The sequence below is a fragment of the Akanthomyces muscarius genome, chromosome 2 (assembly GCF_028009165.1).
Source record: "Akanthomyces muscarius strain Ve6 chromosome 2, whole genome shotgun sequence".
Lineage (NCBI taxonomy): Eukaryota > Fungi > Ascomycota > Sordariomycetes > Hypocreales > Cordycipitaceae > Akanthomyces > Akanthomyces muscarius.
Window position 1 is genome coordinate 3,123,930 of NC_079242.1, and position 18,546 is coordinate 3,142,475.

General features: G+C 53.4%; 10 protein-coding genes across 10 annotated transcripts; 5 read left to right on the forward strand and 5 right to left on the reverse strand.

Moving 5' to 3' along the window:
• Nucleotides 1-1,584: 1,584 nt before the first annotated feature.
• Nucleotides 1,585-2,120, forward strand: LMH87_004170 (uncharacterized protein; the record flags this gene model as incomplete). The annotated part of the gene is made up of 2 exons (XM_056195348.1): nucleotides 1,585-1,657; nucleotides 1,783-2,120. The coding sequence occupies 2 exons, from the start codon at nucleotides 1,585-1,587 to the stop codon at nucleotides 2,118-2,120; spliced, it is 411 nt and encodes a 136-aa protein (XP_056048985.1).
• Nucleotides 2,121-2,535: 415 nt separating this feature from the next.
• LMH87_004171 (uncharacterized protein) lies at nucleotides 2,536-4,469 on the reverse strand (the record flags this gene model as incomplete). The annotated part of the gene is made up of 5 exons (XM_056195349.1): nucleotides 2,536-3,200; nucleotides 3,251-3,293; nucleotides 3,352-3,598; nucleotides 3,656-3,936; nucleotides 3,999-4,469. The coding sequence occupies 5 exons, from the start codon at nucleotides 4,467-4,469 to the stop codon at nucleotides 2,536-2,538; spliced, it is 1,707 nt and encodes a 568-aa protein (XP_056048986.1).
• Nucleotides 4,470-5,722: 1,253 nt separating this feature from the next.
• On the forward strand, nucleotides 5,723-6,586 carry LMH87_004172 (uncharacterized protein; the record flags this gene model as incomplete). The annotated part of the gene is made up of 2 exons (XM_056195350.1): nucleotides 5,723-5,843; nucleotides 5,970-6,586. 2 exons carry the CDS (start codon nucleotides 5,723-5,725, stop codon nucleotides 6,584-6,586), a joined length of 738 nt encoding a protein of 245 aa, XP_056048987.1.
• A 2,296-nt stretch (nucleotides 6,587-8,882) lies between these two features.
• On the forward strand, nucleotides 8,883-9,350 carry LMH87_004173 (uncharacterized protein; the record flags this gene model as incomplete). The annotated part of the gene is made up of 1 exon (XM_056195351.1): nucleotides 8,883-9,350. One exon carries the CDS (start codon nucleotides 8,883-8,885, stop codon nucleotides 9,348-9,350), a length of 468 nt encoding a protein of 155 aa, XP_056048988.1.
• Nucleotides 9,351-9,759: 409 nt separating this feature from the next.
• On the forward strand, nucleotides 9,760-11,215 carry LMH87_004174 (uncharacterized protein; the record flags this gene model as incomplete). Its single annotated transcript, XM_056195352.1, has 2 exons — nucleotides 9,760-9,803; nucleotides 9,853-11,215. 2 exons carry the CDS (start codon nucleotides 9,760-9,762, stop codon nucleotides 11,213-11,215), a joined length of 1,407 nt encoding a protein of 468 aa, XP_056048989.1.
• A 70-nt stretch (nucleotides 11,216-11,285) lies between these two features.
• LMH87_004175 (uncharacterized protein) lies at nucleotides 11,286-12,894 on the reverse strand (the record flags this gene model as incomplete). Its single annotated transcript, XM_056195353.1, has 5 exons — nucleotides 11,286-11,474; nucleotides 11,528-11,912; nucleotides 11,973-12,411; nucleotides 12,495-12,680; nucleotides 12,753-12,894. 5 exons carry the CDS (start codon nucleotides 12,892-12,894, stop codon nucleotides 11,286-11,288), a joined length of 1,341 nt encoding a protein of 446 aa, XP_056048990.1.
• A 975-nt stretch (nucleotides 12,895-13,869) lies between these two features.
• On the reverse strand, nucleotides 13,870-14,668 carry LMH87_004176 (uncharacterized protein; the record flags this gene model as incomplete). Its single annotated transcript, XM_056195354.1, has 2 exons — nucleotides 13,870-13,983; nucleotides 14,045-14,668. 2 exons carry the CDS (start codon nucleotides 14,666-14,668, stop codon nucleotides 13,870-13,872), a joined length of 738 nt encoding a protein of 245 aa, XP_056048991.1.
• A 982-nt stretch (nucleotides 14,669-15,650) lies between these two features.
• Nucleotides 15,651-16,256, forward strand: LMH87_004177 (uncharacterized protein; the record flags this gene model as incomplete). Its single annotated transcript, XM_056195355.1, has 1 exon — nucleotides 15,651-16,256. The coding sequence occupies one exon, from the start codon at nucleotides 15,651-15,653 to the stop codon at nucleotides 16,254-16,256; it is 606 nt and encodes a 201-aa protein (XP_056048992.1).
• A 118-nt stretch (nucleotides 16,257-16,374) lies between these two features.
• LMH87_004178 (uncharacterized protein) lies at nucleotides 16,375-17,143 on the reverse strand (the record flags this gene model as incomplete). Its single annotated transcript, XM_056195357.1, has 4 exons — nucleotides 16,375-16,426; nucleotides 16,486-16,529; nucleotides 16,898-16,987; nucleotides 17,081-17,143. The coding sequence occupies 4 exons, from the start codon at nucleotides 17,141-17,143 to the stop codon at nucleotides 16,375-16,377; spliced, it is 249 nt and encodes an 82-aa protein (XP_056048993.1).
• Nucleotides 17,144-17,239: 96 nt separating this feature from the next.
• On the reverse strand, nucleotides 17,240-18,079 carry LMH87_004179 (uncharacterized protein; the record flags this gene model as incomplete). Its single annotated transcript, XM_056195358.1, has 1 exon — nucleotides 17,240-18,079. One exon carries the CDS (start codon nucleotides 18,077-18,079, stop codon nucleotides 17,240-17,242), a length of 840 nt encoding a protein of 279 aa, XP_056048994.1.
• Nucleotides 18,080-18,546: the final 467 nt, after the last annotated feature.

An 18,546-nucleotide genomic window follows, 5' to 3' on the forward strand; every position in this document is an offset into this window, starting at 1 on the left:
CTTGCGTCAGAAGTCGTGTTCGTGGGGGCGATGGGGGATTGGCGAGTCGGCAGCAAAATGCAAAAGCTGTTGCCGAGAATGAAAAAAAAAGAAAGATGACGTCTTCCTGCTGAGTTACAAACACCTCTAATGTCGTAATGTGAGGTCCAAGTCAGGCAGCTCGCGACAGGTCAAGGCAATGGAAGGGAGCCGCTTGGAGCTTCCCGGGTCGGCCCTCACTGTTCGCTGGTCACTAGCAGCTAGCTGGGCCGAGGAGCTACCAGGCGCGCCACTGTCAGTGCCCAGCTGTATAAGTACAGCTACGCCGTTAGCAGCACCCAATCTGCAGCAGTGTGCAGGATGAGTCGGACATTTTCATCCCGCGACAAAAGGCAGATGCGTAGGCCCATAGCTTCTTGACAGGTCACATGAGTGCTTCAAGGCGGCATTTAAGCAGTGGCCGCGGCCAATAGTCCGCTTGGTCGAAGGCCGTAACTATAGGGTAGGTCGGTATCGCAACCATCTTTGGTGTAAGGCGCTGGCGGCGTCAATTTTGACCTGCGGGCTGCCTATTCCAGCCGCGAAGGTATTTCGTGCATGTGATTTCTTTTCATATTCAACTTTTGCATTACTTCAGAAATGTTTTTACTAGAAGTCAGGCCCGTTCGCTTTGGTGTCTTTCCACTCGTCCGCTTGAGGCTAAGGACTGCAGTTGGTCAAGGAAATAATATCCAGGCATCAAGATAGTAAATGATACCACCTAATAAAAGAGGCAAGTTCATAGAGAAGAGATGGTTTGTGCATGTCGCAGATCTGGTGTCGGGAATCCGGGGCACGCCGTCAGTCAAATAAATCAAGGCAGACGCATGATGGCGCAGAGGATATCTCGGCTGGCATCCATCATAACCTGAAACTGCTTTAGTATCCTCGACGCCGTGAGTACTCATCTCCATGAATTTTTTTAAGCTCGCGCATGCAATCTTTCGTCATAGCCATGCAAAGACAAAGATGCCTCTTGCCTTATTCTTCCATCGCGAGCATGGCACACGCCGGGCGCTCCGTCGCCTGTGGCTGCAACAGCGTTTTTGAAACAGTTCAAGCTTCACGTCTCGCAACTCAGCCCCCAAAACGGGCATCAAGAGCCATGCAATGGCCACTACCTCCAAGCAGGCTCCTTCAAGCGCCCTGGCCGTGACTCGCGCGAACCGAGGTGCGCTGCTGGTTTTACGTGGATGTTGAAACAGGTTCCTTATAGCCTTTATGCGCGCTCATGTTAAAGAACTGACTCATTATACAGCAGAAGAACGATGGATGATATTTAGGTTTTGCTAGACAGCTGCCACACAAGGTGGTTAAAGTGAGCCCACCAGTCAACTAGTGCTCGTAACAGGCTTTTTTACAATGTGATATTGTTTCACCGGTTTATGCACGCGGACATACGGAATGTTAGTAAAGTGCGCGAACGTCTACTTATAGATAGTGTTCGTTGGTGAATAACTCGCCATTTTTTTTCTTCCTAGTTATATTGCCATCCTGCACATTGCATCGAACGATTTTTACACCAACTATAAACCATTTCTATTTCTTGTCCCATCTGGTACAACAATGAAGCTTGCTGGTACACTCGCCGTTGTCCTCGCTTGTGCGACTTCCCTTGTGGCTGGCGCTCCTGCATCTGGTACGTTGGGAACGCATGCGAAGAAAGATTCTTGAAAATCCAAAAAGAAAAAAGCAAAGACGCAGAGCAGGGCCAAAGACGATGCCAATTAATCAAGAGGCTGACCTTTTGCGTCACAATCACAGGTCGCAACGGTAACAACATCGCGGACAGTGCCGCCGGTCTCGCCAACAGCATCCAAGGCGGAGACGGCAAGGACATTGCCGACAGCGCCATCGGCCTTGCTTCGAGCATCCAGGGCAACAAGAACAACAAGAACAACGGCGGTGCCGCTGCCCCTCCGGCGCAGAACGCCTCGGGTGATGATGCCTCTCCTCCGGCAAAGGGCAAGCAGGGCGGCGGTAACAATATTGCAGACAGTGCTGCTGGCTTGGCCAACAGCATTCAGGGCGGCAATGGTGGCAACATTGCCCAGAGCGCGGTGGATCTCGCCTCGAGCATTGTTGGCAGCATCGGTGCCTAGGTTGAAGTGAGACACATCAGAGATTCGGTCAGATGAATTTTTGGAATTTGTCTTGTATTTTCCCAGCCTCCTCTCTAGATTGAACGGAACCGCGCGATCCTAGGTACTATGGAATAATGCTGCCTGCAAAGTAGCAGCATGAACTTTTGCATAGCTCCATACAATCGAGGGCCATTGACCGCTAAATATTGCCAACATGGTGACACTCTCATATGTAGTTCTTGACCCTCGGTAGTGATGTCGTTACCGAACGGATTGGCACGGCAACCTAAAGCAAGGTTTTAAACTCTAGCATCTCTCTGGTCATATGATTGGCTTTGATTGAGTAGCTAAAGCATACGATTCCGCCCAAGGTATCATCGCAACAAGGCCAACAGCACAGAGGCGCTCTCCTCACATAAGACTAGCCCGCTCTTTAAGTAGACGTGCGACCGGTCTTTGCCCAATCGCGCAAGTCATTCTTCTTAATCTTGCCCGTGCTCGTCTTGGGCAGGTCCGCCACGATCTCGACCTCCTTGGGCACCATAAACCTACTGATGGCGCTGTTGTCCTTGGCCCAGGCAATCAGGTCCGCGCCCTGCATGGACTTGCCCTCTTTGACGGTGATGTACGCCTTGGGCACCTCGCCCCACTGCGTGCTGGGAACGGCCACGACGCCGCACTCGAGCACGTCGGGATGCTGCACTAGCATGCTCTCCAGGGCGACCGAGGAGATGTTCTCACCGCCCGAGATGATGATGTCCTTGGCGCGGTCCAGGATCTGCGCGCTGCCGTCGGGGTGCCAAACGGCGAGGTCGCCCGAGTGCAGGCCGCCGCCGGCAAACAGCTTCTTGGTGGCGGCGGCGTCCTTGTAGTATTCCTTGGCGCAGATGTTGCCGAAAAAGACAATCTCGCCAATCTCCTTGCCGTCCTTGGCAACGTCGATGAGAACGTCTTCGGGCTGGTCCGGCTTGATAATGCGGATGGGCAGGCTGGTGATGAAGCCGTGTCCTTGACGTGCCATCTTGGCGTATTTTTCGGCTGGGGGAAGACTGTCCCATTCAGGCATGGTGTAGCATTTGGTTATAGGGCCGTATGTTTCTTTGTCTGTCAGCGGGCGTGCGAAAACACAGCAGGCGTGCAAAACTTACCCGTCATTCCGTAAACGTGTACTGGCATCAGGTTCAAGTTGGTCTAAACGATACGAATTAGTCACCGAAGCATTCGCTTGCCAGCCTTGACAACAACACACCATTTGCTCAAACAGATGGCCAGTGGGCGGACTGGCTGCGACAGTCACTTGTACTGGATTCGGTAGTTTGGTGGCCTCTTTTGCAGCCACAAGCAACGTGTTGACAGTCGGCGCAGCGTTGAAGTGGGTGACGCCTTCATCCTTGAGGAGGCGCCAAATTACTGGATAATCGATTTTGCGCAGACACACATTTACACCACGCACCGCGACAATGGACCATGGAAACGTCCATCCGCAGGCGTGAAACCTAGCTTCAGTCAGTATGCGAAGCTGGGTTTCTTTGGCGTAACTAGATCCCACTTACATGGGCAACGTCCATAGATATTTGCAGCGACCATGATTCAGACCAGACTCGATAATGTTCGCGACAGCAGCAAGGTAGGCGCCTCGGTGGGTATAGACGACGCCCTTGGGTTTGGACGTTGTGCCGGAAGTAAAAGGGATGGCAAGCATGTCATCTTCGTTGTCTGCATGTGCGTGAAGCCCAGCCCAGCCCTTGGCACCTTGCTCGGCATCGTAAGCAAGACCCTCTGTTACAGCTTGATTATACTGGCCTGCATGCGGGCCGTTGAGGACGTCAGTATCCTACAACGCCGATGGTTAGCTAGTGTAGCGCGCATCCTCGAGTGCGTGTTTCTCCCTCTTACATTATCCACGATGATTGGGACTTTGCTGTGCTTGGATTTGTAGGCACTTAGAAGCTCTTCAAACTCCTTGTCCACAATGATGGAGTCCACCTCGGCAAACTCAAAGATGTAGGCAATGTCATCCGGCTTGAGGCGGTAGTTTGCGGGAACAACAACACCGCCAGCGGCCACAATTCCATACAGCGACTCCAGGAAGGCGGGCGTGTTGGGCGCGAGGATGCCAACACGTTTCAGGCCGTGCTTCTTGAGGTAGTACGCGAGACCTCGGGCGCGGTCCGCCGTCTGCTGGTAGGAGCGGCGAATGCTGACGCCGTTGGCGGTGATGTGCACGACGGCGTCGGCATTGGGCTCAATGGACGCGGCGCGTTCTAGGAAAAACGTGGGTGAGAGGTGGTGGATGTGCGCCGGGGGCGGAGCAGCTGGCAAGAGGTGGTTGAGGATTGAGCGGAGGCGTGACGGAGGGCCAGACATTGTGGAGGACGTTGTGAGAGTCGCACGGCGCTGTAGATGGGTAGATGAGTCGCGGCGGGGTGTTGAGGAAGAGGTGAAGATGAAGATGAAGAGACAATGGCAAGGCCAGATGAGAGTCGGCAAAAACGGTTGCAACGGGGGAAGCTTGCAAGGGTCCGAGAGATCAGCACACGGCCGACCGGAGATTCTTTGGTGCCAGGCGCCAGCGTCGGCTCTTGTCGGAAGTGGAGAGCACAAGCAGCTTGGATGAGATGCGAGATGGGGATGCCGTGGCCGTGGCTGCGTGGGTGACGATGGGCCTGACAATGGGGGACCGCGCTGAGCCTTGGGGCAGGTACCGCGGGCCCGCGGGGGCGGAATAAAGCGGGGAGCTCTGATTTCCAGAGCCGCCACTGGTCCTTTCAGCGGCGTTCTAAGGTACTTGTAGTGGTCGCAGGTGCTGACCGTGCCCTTTATTACCAGTTCTTTCGGTGACTGATGGTGCCCTGTAGTGTCTGCTGGGGCCTTACCGCGGATTGTGTTGCTTCCGCATCTTCGGCTCAACAGGGCGACAAATTATATAGCAAAATTCACAATGAAGCAAGGGCCGATAGACGCAAGATCCGATACTACATTTATTTTGCTTCAGGCTTGCGTTGCAGGACGTGGACCTGTCGCATCCTCCTGTGCAGGGTAGCTGCCTCTTTTTGCTATCGAGGCGGGCATTGAAGGCCGCGAGACTGTATTTTAAAGCTCGGTATATCTTGGAGAGACCGATAAACGACATCTCACGGTTGCTCGTGTCTCAGTATATGGCAGGATAATGTTGTATGCTGAGCGCCCAGTTTGTATCGATAATGAAGCAGTACACTTGTGGGTAGATATTTGCCCAGGAATGACTAACAGCAGGCAGGCCATCCTTTTGACTATACCCATGGCCACTTGCCTTGCATCCGACCACGATCCGAATTCAAACGAACGAGCAAAACATCTTCAAAAATTCCCCAAGTATTCCTCAATCCATGACCCGCCTAGTGCCTCCCTTTGTACCGCATTCACACCTCACCCGACTGTGGTGGAGTGGCTCCTCCGCTTTCGTCATACAAGCTTCAATTTCGGTGCCAACGGAGCTCCAGCCGGCCACACTGCCCCTCATTTTCTCAAAGACAAGCCCACCGGCCTGACGTAGCGCATCACCCAACATCATCCAATAACAAAATTTTCATCGCCAATTACATCCGCTGTTCTTGTCGTCTGACTCTACAACATATACCATGAGCTCGTTACGTCCGTTGCGCGGTGCCTGCCAGTGCGGCCGCAATCGCTACCTGATTGTAGTCCCCGAGGACGCCATCAACGATGCTCAAGTGCTGTTCAATACTGAATCGCTCCATCGTACGTCCCAAATTCCCTGCCAGCTCTCCGCGAGAGCCGCTGCGCTATTCGTTCCACCATGGCCTCAAACAAACTGATGATACATCTGCACCTTGGCTGAATACGATGCTAACCAACCGTGCCCAGAAGCCTCGCTCGCTACGCCACTGGCAGCCTACATTAGAGTGCCCTTGAATTGGTACAAGAGCGCAACGTATGCCTACTGCGACGACGAAACACACTCGACGATTCGGCGATCTTATACACACCCTGACCAGCAGGACTGCAAGCGCTACTTTTGCGGGTACTGTGGTACGCAGCTGTCGTACTGGTCCGAGAGCCCGGCCGCCGAAGCCGAGTACATTCACTTGACCCTCGGCAGCCTTGTACACGAAGACTTGCACGACTTGGAAGAGCTCGGCTTGATTCCCGATGACACCGACTCAGATGAGGCCGCACAAGACCTGGACCTTGAGGATGTGGCGGACGACAAACAGCAAGAACCTACCACGGCCAAGACCGCCGTGCTTCGAGAGTCTTTCGGCGTGCCCTGGTTTGAGGAACTTGTCGAAGGCACCAGACTAGGCAAATTTCGTCGCATGCACGGCGGCCAGCGTTCACACGATGGCAACGTGCAGCTGGAATGGGAGATTATAGAATACGCGGATGATGGCGATGACATGGAAGACGTGGACATGGCGACACCATCCTCCGGAAAACGAAAGCTAGACGAAAGAGAAGACAACGAAGTTGAAACACAGTAGAATAGAAACGATGCCATTTTTTTTTTGGGATGGACAGGTGGGAGATGGCAATGGCTGGTGATCGGGAGTTATGGAGAAGTACTGTTTGGGTTCGGAGTCATTCCGGGAAAAGTATCGCTAACCGAACTCGACCGGCTGTTTTGTTCATGTAAAACTTGAAATATGTTCAAAAGAAATCTCAACGAATTATCAATTCTACGCCGAGAGGTGGACGCCGTTTTCTATTGTGCAAACGCTTGTAGTGGCGAAGCATTAATCCTGAGACGTAAGAAAAGCCTTGGATGCAGCAGAACGAGGCGACACAAGTCCCATTTGCATGTCAGCCTTGCATATGTATTGGCACACGAGCCAAGATTGCTAAGTGGCAAGTTTCAGCAGTCAGGACAAGGTGATATATAAAGCAGCCTTGACGGCCACCGATACGATGTTACACGTCGCTTCTCTCGCACAGGATTTGATGTCTATATTGCCTTTTAAAGCACCATGATGCAGCACTGAACCGTATCAGCGGTCGCTAGAGACTGGATTTTCCTTGCGTGTATTGTCAAATTTACTGGCGAGGCGGAATCTCAGTATCCCCATCTAGAGTTGAGGCAAAGCACCAGAAACCTTGGCCTACATCATGCTCCGTCCGTCTCTTGGCGAAGATACGAAAACAATGATCCGAACAGTATGACACTTAACAATTAGGAGAGGCTGATGCTTGGTCGAACGTCTCCGCTGCCAAGCCGAGCCCCATCCTGTCGACGGCCTTGAAGCACAAGTTTTAGCGGGCAATGCGGAATCGTCGGTATGGATTTCACAGGCGCTGATATGCCGCACTCTAAAACCTGTGTGGACGAAAGTAACAATTGATCCAATATATTTATCGAGAATACGGTTCAATGCTACCGTAGCGTAAAATTCCGTCACAAGGCCAGCCTTGTTACCCACGAATGGCACCATGTCGTCAGCCGAGCCCAACTAAATCCCACGGGTTGTTATTAATAGCACACCCAATACTAAGGTTAGTGCCCGTGCCTAGCGTATAACCTCACCTGTGCTTGGCCTATAGCTCCAAAAAAAGAATGAAAAGAAGTGCTTCTGAGAAGACTTCCTTCGCCGTTTGGCAGAGGAGAGTGGCAGATCCTGCCGAAAACTGCGAATGGCAAAGACTGACGCGACGCACAACAGCTCACATGCCACCATGTAGACTCCAGCGTTCCCGCCAGGAAACGTAATTGGCAGCGCCGTGTCGCCCCCCGGAAGTTGCCCCATTCGTCCACTAAATCGGACACCCGCTGCGGGAATGGCACCGATGTGGTCGCAGCAGGAATTCTAGGATCCTGTTCCTTCTTTCAAGCCAGGCGAACGAATAACAGGCTTCCAAGGGCCCACGGGATATACTCGTTTAGCTTGCAAGAAAAATAAATAAGGCTGCGGCTCATCGACGAATTTCGACGTGCCCGAAGCCTTTGCTGGGGGGCAAATACGGTCTTCAGCCCTCCACGGCCCCAGTGCCGATGCAGATCTTGGCTTTAAATAGCGCCGCACCACGGGACCAGGTCATGGCTCGATCACCGTTCCGTTCGTATTGAGCGATCAGAAAGAAAAAAGAAACTGCATCTTGCTTGGCACTATATTCGGACCTCTTTGTCCGGCAGACCAACAAGTCATGCTCTAAAAATACTTTCTTGCTATGACAAAAGTGTGGTGTTTCGCTCAATGGCACGAAGACAAGGCATTGAAGCTTACTTGGGGGCGCTGCCTCTTGAGCGTCGATTGAGGGAGACTATTGACGAAAGATTCTCTGTAATAGTACCTGATGGTTTACCATCATAATGTGACAGTTTGCTTACTTTACGCCGAGCTCATTTACTTCATTGCCTCGTTCAATGGATTCATGCATCCACAAGACATCCCTGCCGAGACCCTGGACGGGCTCGTATTGAGCTCCGCTGCCAGCCTGGATCAGGCTAGCGGCCAAGACCCCGAGATTCGTGGATATCGTGGGCGGTCATGTACTGGTAGCTTCGCACCTTTTCTCACAGGGTAACACCGGACGTCACTGGGCTCCTTCTCCAGCAAAGGGGCCTCATTTCGGGATACGCCAAGTCTCTCGCCAAAGGAGAAAGGTCCGATCGTGTATCCGTGACTTTTTATATAAATATCTAATCATTCTCCCCTTCAGTTCCGACCATCATCTTCAGCATCCGCATTCTCACACTTCATCACTTACACATACAATTTTACACTCACGCCTCACCAACCTCCAACCACACCCAACTCTATTTTATTTTATAAATAAATAAACAAAATGTTCAAGCAGCTCAGCATCCTCGCCGTCGCCGCGGTCGGCTTCGCCACCACCGCCGCAGCCGAGGGCTACGCCAAGGTCTACAACCAATGCGACTTTGAGGTGACGCTCTGGTCCGTCGGCAAGGACGTCTCCAACGGGCACACGCTGGCCAAGGGTGAGTCGTACGCGGAGCCCTTTGCCGTCGACCCCAAGACGGGCGGCCGCACGCTCAAAATCACCCGCGACCGCGACGGCCTCTACACCGGCAAGCCGCAGACCAACTACGCCTACAGCCTCACCCAGCCCAACGTCTGGTATGACCTTAGCGACGTCTTTGGCGATGCCTTTTCCGGACACAAGCTGCACCTCGCCAGCGATGATAGCACCTGCCCGACTATCCAGTGGGACAATGGCGTGCCCCCCGGTGGTGCTCACACCCACGTCTGCCGCTCGGATGCCTCTGTCGTCCTTACTCTTTGTGCTTAAAAAACGAAGCAAAAAATCGCCAATTCGTTTGCACATGAAGTTTCTGTAGTGGGGTTTCCTGACAAAGCACTCATTGTTGATTCGCGAGGCATTTTGAGGTCAAGTGCCATGGATTACGAATCACATTCTCAAAAGCATGGGCTGACATGCTACGGCAAGAAAGTCAAGCCGGGCTTGTACACATATCGTGTTACATGGAGTTATTATTCTTAATTATTAATTCAGACGAAAATTTAAAACAACAACAAGAGCCCCTGCCTGTGATGTCGCGAGGTGAAAGTGGTCCTGTATGAATCGCACTTGCCCGGTGAATCGGTGCCCCCCACGTCTTGTTGCTCTGTGACCAGACCTCCGATCTTCTCTCTCCACGCTATTCTTAAACTAATCGAAATTACAATAATACGCCATCATGTCGCTTCCAAAGGACTTTATTTGGGGATTTTCCACGTCCGCGTATGTTCTGCTGTTGCCCATCAGCTGAGTGCTGGCTAACCTGATCAAGCTACCAGATCGAAGGCGCCATCGAACAAGACGGCCGAGGCCCTAGCATCTGGGACAGCTTTTGCAATCAACCTGGCAGAATTACGGGCGGCTCATCAGGCGCGGTGGCTTGTAATTCGTATAACCGAACGGCTGATGATATTGCCCTCCTCAAGTCCCTCGGCGCCACAGCCTATCGGTTCTCGCTTTCGTGGAGTCGAATTATTCCTCTCGGTGGCCGCGAAGACCCCATCAATGATACAGGGATGCAGCACTACGTTAAATTTGTTGATGATCTACTCGATGCTGGCATCACGCCGTTCGTCACGCTCTACCACTGGGATTTGCCTGACGAGCTCGAGAAGCGCTACGGCGGCCTGCTAAACAGACAGGAATTTCCACTCGATTTTGAGAGGTATGCAAGAATTGTTTTCGAAGCTCTCCCGAAAGTGAAGCATTGGGCGACATTCAATGAGCCATGGGTCTCGTGCATTCTTGGCTACAATGTAGGCTCCGCCGCTCCAGGCCGCACCTCTGCTGCCTCTACCGACCCTTGGATAGTTGGTCACAACATCCTGATTGCCCATGGAAGAGCGGCAAAAACTTACCGAAAAAAATTTCAGGCTCAGCATGGTGGCGAAATCGGCATTGTGCTCGATGGTGATGCCACTTATCCATGGGATGCTTCTGACCCTGAAGACATCAGAGCATGCAACAGAAAGATCGAGTTTTCGATTGGCTGGTTTGCAGATCCCATATATCTGGGACACTATCCAGCTGCTATGCGTGCACAGTTACTGTCCAGGCTACCTACTTTCACCGATGAAGAACGGGCTCTGGTCAAGGGATCGAGCGACTACTACGGCATGAATCATTACACAGCCAATTATGTCAAACATCGGGAAGACGCCCCAAATCTGGAAGATTATGCCGGAAATGTGGATATCCTGTTTTCGAACAAGAACGGCGACTGGATAGGAGCAGAGACCGAGTCTCGATGGCTGCGACCCTGCCCACAAGGATTCGGAGATCTGTTGCGATGGATCAGTGAACGGTATCGCAATCCAAAGATCTATGTGCTTGAGAACGGAACTAGCATCAAAGGCGAAAACGATCTGCCGATAGAGAAGATCCTCGAAGACGATTTTCGAGTGCAATATTACGATGGGTATGTGAGAGAAATGGCCGCTGCTGTCCGGTTGTGTGGAGTGGATGTGCGAGGCTACTTTGCTTGGTCGCTGATGGACAACTTTGAATGGGCCGAAGGATATCGCACTCGGTTTGGCGCGTGTTACGTGGATTACGATAACGGGCAAAAGCGATATGTGAAGAAGAGTGCCACTGTGATGAAGCAGCTGTTTGATGAGCTGACCAAGAAGGACTAGAAAATGGATAACCATCTTTCTCGAGTACAGTTACGCACTTGTAAATATTTTTAGAATAGAGCTAGTCTTGTTATTTTGACTGTTTATCCTCTTTTCGACTTTTGTTACCCGTCATATACGCTTTCGTTTGCGTTTGAGGTTCCATATGTTGCTGCTCCTCTGGCTCTGTGTCTGCCTGCGTCTCGGAATCTGAATGGTGCTTTCCCATACGCCGCATGTACCACTTAAAGACGTGGACAAGTAACTGTGCCACGAAGACCTAAATGCTGCGTGAGTAAAAAAAACCTAAAATTTGTGCATCAAGATGCGAACCTGTTCGATAGTATACAAGAGAACTGGTATTTGAATGAATGCCCTTGTTAGGTTGTCTGCGGCAGCCCACATGGCAGCCACCAGCGGGATACCCAGACTCGTAGTCTTGGCCGCGCCACAGAAGCACACGGCAATGGTTTCTTCCATGCTCATCTGGCGAATAGTCAATATGCGACGAATAAAACTGGGCAGTCGTCTGCCAAGTTTGGAGTCGGCCATTATCGGGTTGAAGAGCCGAGCGAGAGCCAGCGGAGGCCGAGCAGCGAAGAAGCATATCACTGTGAAGAGCAGGTAGAGCGCAATATTCATAAAGATGATCCACACGACAGAAGGCTTTGAGATTTTGAAAAGTGCGCCTGTCTCGAATGCGCCCGAAAACGTTGTCCTTGAGAACCAAGCATATTAGTCTGACGAGTGGCTTGCACGAAGGGGGCAACCCGCTTACCAAACTAGCAGAATAAGACAGCAGGCTGACAGCTTGGGCAGCTTCAGCAGGTTCAGCACCTTGACAACTTTGGGTTCCCAAGTCCACCGGAGCGCCTGCCCGACAACAAGCGGCAAGATGACGCTGAGACCTAGCTGCTTGGCGACGTCGGCGTACATGCGGCCGAGGGTGCTGGGGCCGGCGGGCCGCCAGGGCTGGAAGGCGTCGTCGGTGGGCACGAGGCCGTAGATGAGCAGCGGCGAGAGAAAGGAGCCAAAGACGTTGCCGAGGACGACGGAGATGACGGCGGCCGCCTCGTCGCCGCCCGCGCTGCGCGTCATGACCACGTTGGAGGCAATGGTGGTGGGCAGGCACGCGGTGGCGAGCAGGCCGACGAGGACGGGGATGGAAGGGGTGCCGGTGCGGAGGGCGCCGGCGGCGATGCAAATATGGAATATTGCTGTAAAGAGTTGTCAGTAAATCTCTTCATGCAACGGGGCGCAAGGCAAAGGGGACTGGTGAGGGGGAGAGATGCATATATACCCAATACGACGGTGGGAAAGACGAGGAAGCTGATGCCCTGGACGAGGACGTGCAGGCGCCAGCTCGTCAGGCTCTGCTTGAGCTTGGCCGGGCTCAGCTGCAGGCCGCTGACGAGGAAGATGAAGGCGACGGCGCCGTACAAGATGCTGTACTCGGAGCGGATGGAGCCTCCGTGGGCGGCGACATCTGAGAGATCGTCCCTGGTGAGCGACGGTGTCCGCGGCCAATGGAGGAGACGCAACGGGGGATGCAACGTACGGGGAAAGAAATAGGCCAAGACGCAGGCGAAGCCAAATCCGATGATGAGCCACTGCGCAAGCAAGAACCGAACGACGGCGGTTGCGAAGCGCACCGCGGGTGGCCGCTGCGGCTCCGACTCGGCGTTGACGGCGGCGGCCATGGCGCCCGGGGCGCGCGCAGGGAGGGGTCACGAAATGCAGGGCGACGACGACGACGATGGCCCAATCAGCTATGCGCGCGTGCTCAACGATACATCTCTGTCCTCGTAGCAGTCCAGGACCTCTGCATTCACCAGGCTGGCGGCGCTGCGGCACATTCCGGAGATGACTGTGCCGAGTGTCGATGCAAAGGGAGGCGGGCCGGGAACAAGACGGCGCATCCTGTTTGCCCCGCCCCGTAGGCCGAACGACGAACAAAACGCTGCGAAGCAGGGGAAGGGGGGGGGGACTAGTAATTACGTAGCGTCTATGGATATACGCCTCGGCGACCAAATCTGAGCCCCGGGGCGTACCGGGACCGCGTTGCTACTACGTTTACTTGTCGACGGCCTCCTTGATCGCTCAATGAGGAGCAAGGCTCTACTTGCTGTCCAATCGCTCTTCTTTTCTCCTCAGACTTGGCTCGTCGGGTGTGCAAGTGTTAGTTCCAGTCGGCCATGACCACTTGCGTCATGGTGTGTGTACGTCCCGTAGCCGCTGAAGAGAGAGCGCGGTGAGGTCACGCCGGTAGTTGCAGATATTCGAGGCGGTCCATCGATAGATTGCATGAGACGCGGCGTCGGATTTTTGCGTTATTTAGACAGTAAAAAAATGTCTATAGTATAGTAGAAAGCATAAGAGAAACAGTGATCCCGCCGTGGAGATTTGAACAACAGTAATATAGTAAAACTTGAAAAGAAAAAAAGAAAAGACCAAGCAGTCCGAAACGCCAACGATGCTGGTGGTATCAGAAATCATACGGCATCTCTACACCGCTCAAAGAATAGTTCCCGAAGCTCTGTTGCTGAAAAGAAACACCCGCGCCAGAGCACTTTCCTACCCGCGCCAGAGCACTTTCCTACTCGCGCTTGTAATATATGCAATTGTGGAAGAAACGAAGAGGTTGCCCGTCATCGGCGCTGCAATCGCCGTCTGCTCTATGCCGGGATCGCAGAAGCTGCTGGCTCCATCGACAACGCTGTCCTGGATTCGTTTGCACCAGCCGTACTAGGAGCCGGCGCAATTTCTGGATCTGGTATTTGGATGTCGAGCTGTTTGTCGTTTATCAGCACAAGTCACACAACGGTGGCGCAATGCACCGCATTAACTCACAGTCATGTATCCCGTTTGTCGCAGGGAAATGATTTTAGCCGCCACGAGCCCCGTGTCCTCGGTGGACATGGACTTTTGCATCTCCGTGTTCCACTGCTCAATCCACCTCTCCAGCGCCGCCAGTTTCTTCTTCGTCGCCGTCATACCAAAGTCGTCCCACAGCCAGCCGGTGAGGGCGCCCATGACGCTGTCCACGACGTTGCGCCCAGCATACGGGTTGAACGCCTCGCCCAGCTCGGTGTTCAGCTTCCCAATCACCTTGCGGAATTCCTGCTCCGAAATGCCCGCGGGATCGAGGATCTCAGGGTATAGGTTCGAAAAGGCCGGTGCCAGGTCGCCGTGGAGGAGCCAGTCGCGTCGCACGCGGATGATTCTCGTCGTGGCATGTTCCGTCGAATCCACGGGCACGTGGGGGTTGATGTGAGGATAGCAAGGATGCTGGGGGCCCCATTCCTCGCCCATGTCGCCCTGGATATCGTCGCCCATGATGGACGAGTTTGTCGACGACAGAGCGGAGCCGATGCCGTCACCGGCAGAGACATTGGACAGGCGCGGAGCATTTTCGTCGCGGCCACGCTCGAGGTCTCTGGCAAAGCCTTCGCCGGGACCATGAGCTCCTGCCATTTCCAAAGGATTTTTGACTGGATATTGATGCGAGCGTAGTATGGGCTACTCGAGTAGCGATTGCGAATCGGTGACTAGTCGATCCGGCTTTATGGTTATGTGGGTTGTCGCTGCCCAGAAATGAGTCGAGACACTGTTGTCTGATTGGAGGCTATCCGATGTGTGATATATAGTCGATCGATTGCCGGAATCGTGGGGCTTTGCGAGGTCTTGCCGTCTCGGGATATTGCAAGTGGAATGTGGTGGCTTCAAGGGGGAGTCGGCCAAAACCGTTGACTCTGTCGGCCCTGCCTGCGAGCTTTGGATCTTGCACAACTGCTGCTGGTAGGAATACAGTCGTCTCGGTCGACTATTTGATGCGTTTGACGCGACAGCGGGGTGTTGTAAGCAGGATGGCGGATATGCACTTCTTGTTTTGGGGATGCTGCAAGACAAGATGGTGGTTAAGATTAGGGGAGTGTGGAGCACGGACCCCTTCGATCACTTGGAAGTCTAACTGCCGCCACGACAACTGCCAGCAGCACGAGATTAGGCAAAAAACACGACGGCCATCAAAAATAATGATTCAAGAAAATTACTAATTTCCATCTAATACTTGATAATTTAGGGTCAGAAAGTTGCAAGTATGTCACAATGCCGAAAATCACGAAAATCGCAAGCCTCATGATCGAATTAGGCGTCGCGTGTTGGAATAATGGCAAATTCAGAGTATTTAATATTGGTCATGAAATAAATATACGCCTTCCAGGATAGCAACGTATATGATTTGCCATGCAAATACCGTCGTCGATCAATAGTTGTGGGCAAGCCGATACAGCTACGGCCCACTGTGCAGCTGTCAAATGGCAAAATCGGGCAACACATCACGAGCTGAAAGAACGAAGCAGAAACATCATCTTTATACTACAGTGTAACCATCCTCGCATAGCATTTCTTCAGCATTTGGCGCACAGAAATTATATCTTTTCTCACCAGAGAAAAAATGGCCGAAACGATAGACCGCACCGTCATCGTGGCGTCCACGAACCCTCTCAAGCTCCAGGCAGCCCAGGACGGCTTCACCCGCATGTTCCCCGACGGCAATTTCACCTTTCACGGCCGCAGCGTCGGCTCCGGCGTGCCGGACCAACCCCTCACCGACCAAGAGACCCTACAGGGCGCCCTCAACCGGGCCCGCAACGCGCAGCGGCTCGAACCGGCGGCCACGTACTGGATCGGGCTCGAGGGCGGCGTGCACACCGTCGACGGCGAGACGCAGGCGTTTGCGTGGATCGTGGTGCTGGGGCGCGACGGCGCGATGGGCCGGGCGCGCACGGGGACCTTTTTCCTGCCGCAGGAGACGACCAAGCTGCTGCGCAGCGGCCTGGAGCTGGGCGACGCGGACAACCGGCTCTACAACAAGACAAACTCGAAGCACCAGACGGGCACCGTGGGCATCCTGACGGGGGACCTCATCACGCGGCGAAGCTACTATGCCGAAGCAGTCGTCCTGGCGCTGATTCCGTTTAGGAATACACAGTTGGCGTTTGGAAAGGAGCAAGCTGGCGACGGTTCGGCGCCGGATCAACCTCTCGCGCTGGACGAATAGTGCATGAGGATGGGATTGCAACTATACTCATCACAGATAAATGATACCTAGCTGGCTGCTCATCTCTTACTATTGCGCCTTGTTTTGCGTGGTGCAACATAACCCAGTGTCCTGATCTTTAGTTGCCAAACAGCGAGTTGAGCACCAGAAAGTCTGCATAAGATATCGACCTTGTAGAATTAGATTTTGAACTCTCCAACGTTTTTGAACTCTTAGTACAAGTGCATACCAGCGTATGTCAACGACAAGACAATTTAATGAAGGTGTCTCCAACTACTTGACCCCATATAGATGAGCAGATCCCTACCTGCACATGTAGGGTACGACCCCCCGACTACGATGTAGCGAGTGCCCGCGCGCTCATATTCCGTAATTTATGAATGCCTGGACCAGTTTGGAGTTCTCGCTATGTAATTTCTGACTGGATCTTTATCCCTGAGCCCTGCAGCCGTCGTAGGTGTCTCTATATGGTAGCTGAAGGAGCCGACGTCGGATCTCCTATGGATTGCCCACCACCTCAAATTTGGGCCATTATACAGCTCTTTTTGGCACCTTGTTGATGCGCTTCTCCTCTTCTGTTTCGGTAAACGGCTCCAGTATTTACGGGAAATGACGAGCATCTGAAGCAGATTACTCCTTACGGATAGTGTATCGATGATTTTTGTTACGGCCCGAAAGGTGTGTTGGTAGCGAATTCCCCGCAGTGACATTGGATGGGTGAGCATCGCGGACTGCGTACTGTTCAGCATCTGCACTACACGTGCCACCCACCCACCAAGTAGTGTATAAACCAGAAAGTAAAGTACATCTATGAAAGTACGTACTGTGAGATGGACCTGGTTGAAATAGCTGCTATCAGTTAACAAGTATACATTTCGTTGCCGCATTGTGCAGGCCTCGTCTGGGCATGGCTCGACTTGTCTTCGGAGGCCAGTCACCAAAGCGTAGCTTTCCTGTACATCTATCCAGCCGCTGACGGTCAACTATCTGCGAACCATGTAGGCGGCGCGCAGCTCGGCCCGCTTTATCTTCATTTCGATGAATTTTTCGGGCAGTACAGCTGCACACGTCTCCATCAGGGCAAACAGCTCCCCAAGGGGGCCGTCGATGCAGTGCTCGCCGTGCCACGCCATCTGGCCCGCGCTCGCATCCCACACATACGCTGCGTCGTGTGCGCTCAAAATCTCCCAGTGCTGACCCTCAGAGGGCTGCTCGGTGTTCTCTGGCGCATTTGCCACAATGTACAGCGTTTCGAGCTCTAGCGAGCACAGCTCCCACACGTCCCAGAGATGCGACGCCACCGAGTCAAGTCCGCACGGGGTTATCGCGAGGCGGACAATGCTCGGATCGGGTCGGTAGACTAACATGTCTTCTAGGTCCGGCTTCCAGAGCCTTTCGAGGTGCTCCGAGAGGAAGCCGTAGAGAGCAGCCGCGGTCGGTATAAAAAGGACGTCCCGTGCGGTATCGTACCCCCGCACAAAGACGCACATGGCAGCGTTGTCGCTGCGTCGCAGTTTTTGCGACTCGATATATTGGCAAGCAACACTTTGCGCCTCGCGGCTCACAGAGAAAAGTACCAACTCAAAGTCGACTACATCAAGCAGCTCATGCCTAAACTCGAGCGTCAAGTTAAACTCATCATTAACTGGATTAAAGTGAGGATCGGCTGCAGTGAGACGTCTCGGCTTCCAGCAGCCATCTTTAAAACAAAATAAGACACGCCCAGGCGCCTCGGGTTCGAGCGCCAGCTGCCATATTTGCAGCCGAATCTCGATCGGCAGCTGAGGGAAGAGGGTGAAGTAGTTGAAGTGGGCGGCCGCCATCGTGACAGGTAGGGTGACAGAACGGCAGGCGACAGGTGGAATGCGTCCAGCCTGTCCCTCATCGACCCCTTCCCGCATTTCTTCCACACTTCTTCGCACCGTCTGCGTTTCGAGAGCGGGCCATCTCTCACGCACCGCAACGTAGTCACCGCACCGCCGCCGTCCTCCAGCACGTGGTTCTACAATCCCAGTTTCCATCCGTTGTATCAAATTCCCATGTCGAAAAAAAGGGTGGGAACAGAATTGGCTGACTTTCGGGCGAACGCCTCGAAACGGGTAGCCGATCCTGAGCGAAGACCGACCCCCTTCTTTAAAGAAGGCCGACCCACGCGACCCTCTCATGCATCTCGTTATTAACCGTCCCCATCGGCCGACTGCAAGCCATTTCTTAAATTTTCTTCTGCATCGGAATGGCTTTCGGCGGCTTTACCGCCCCATTTGGGGCTGTCAATAAAGTTGCTCGCCGC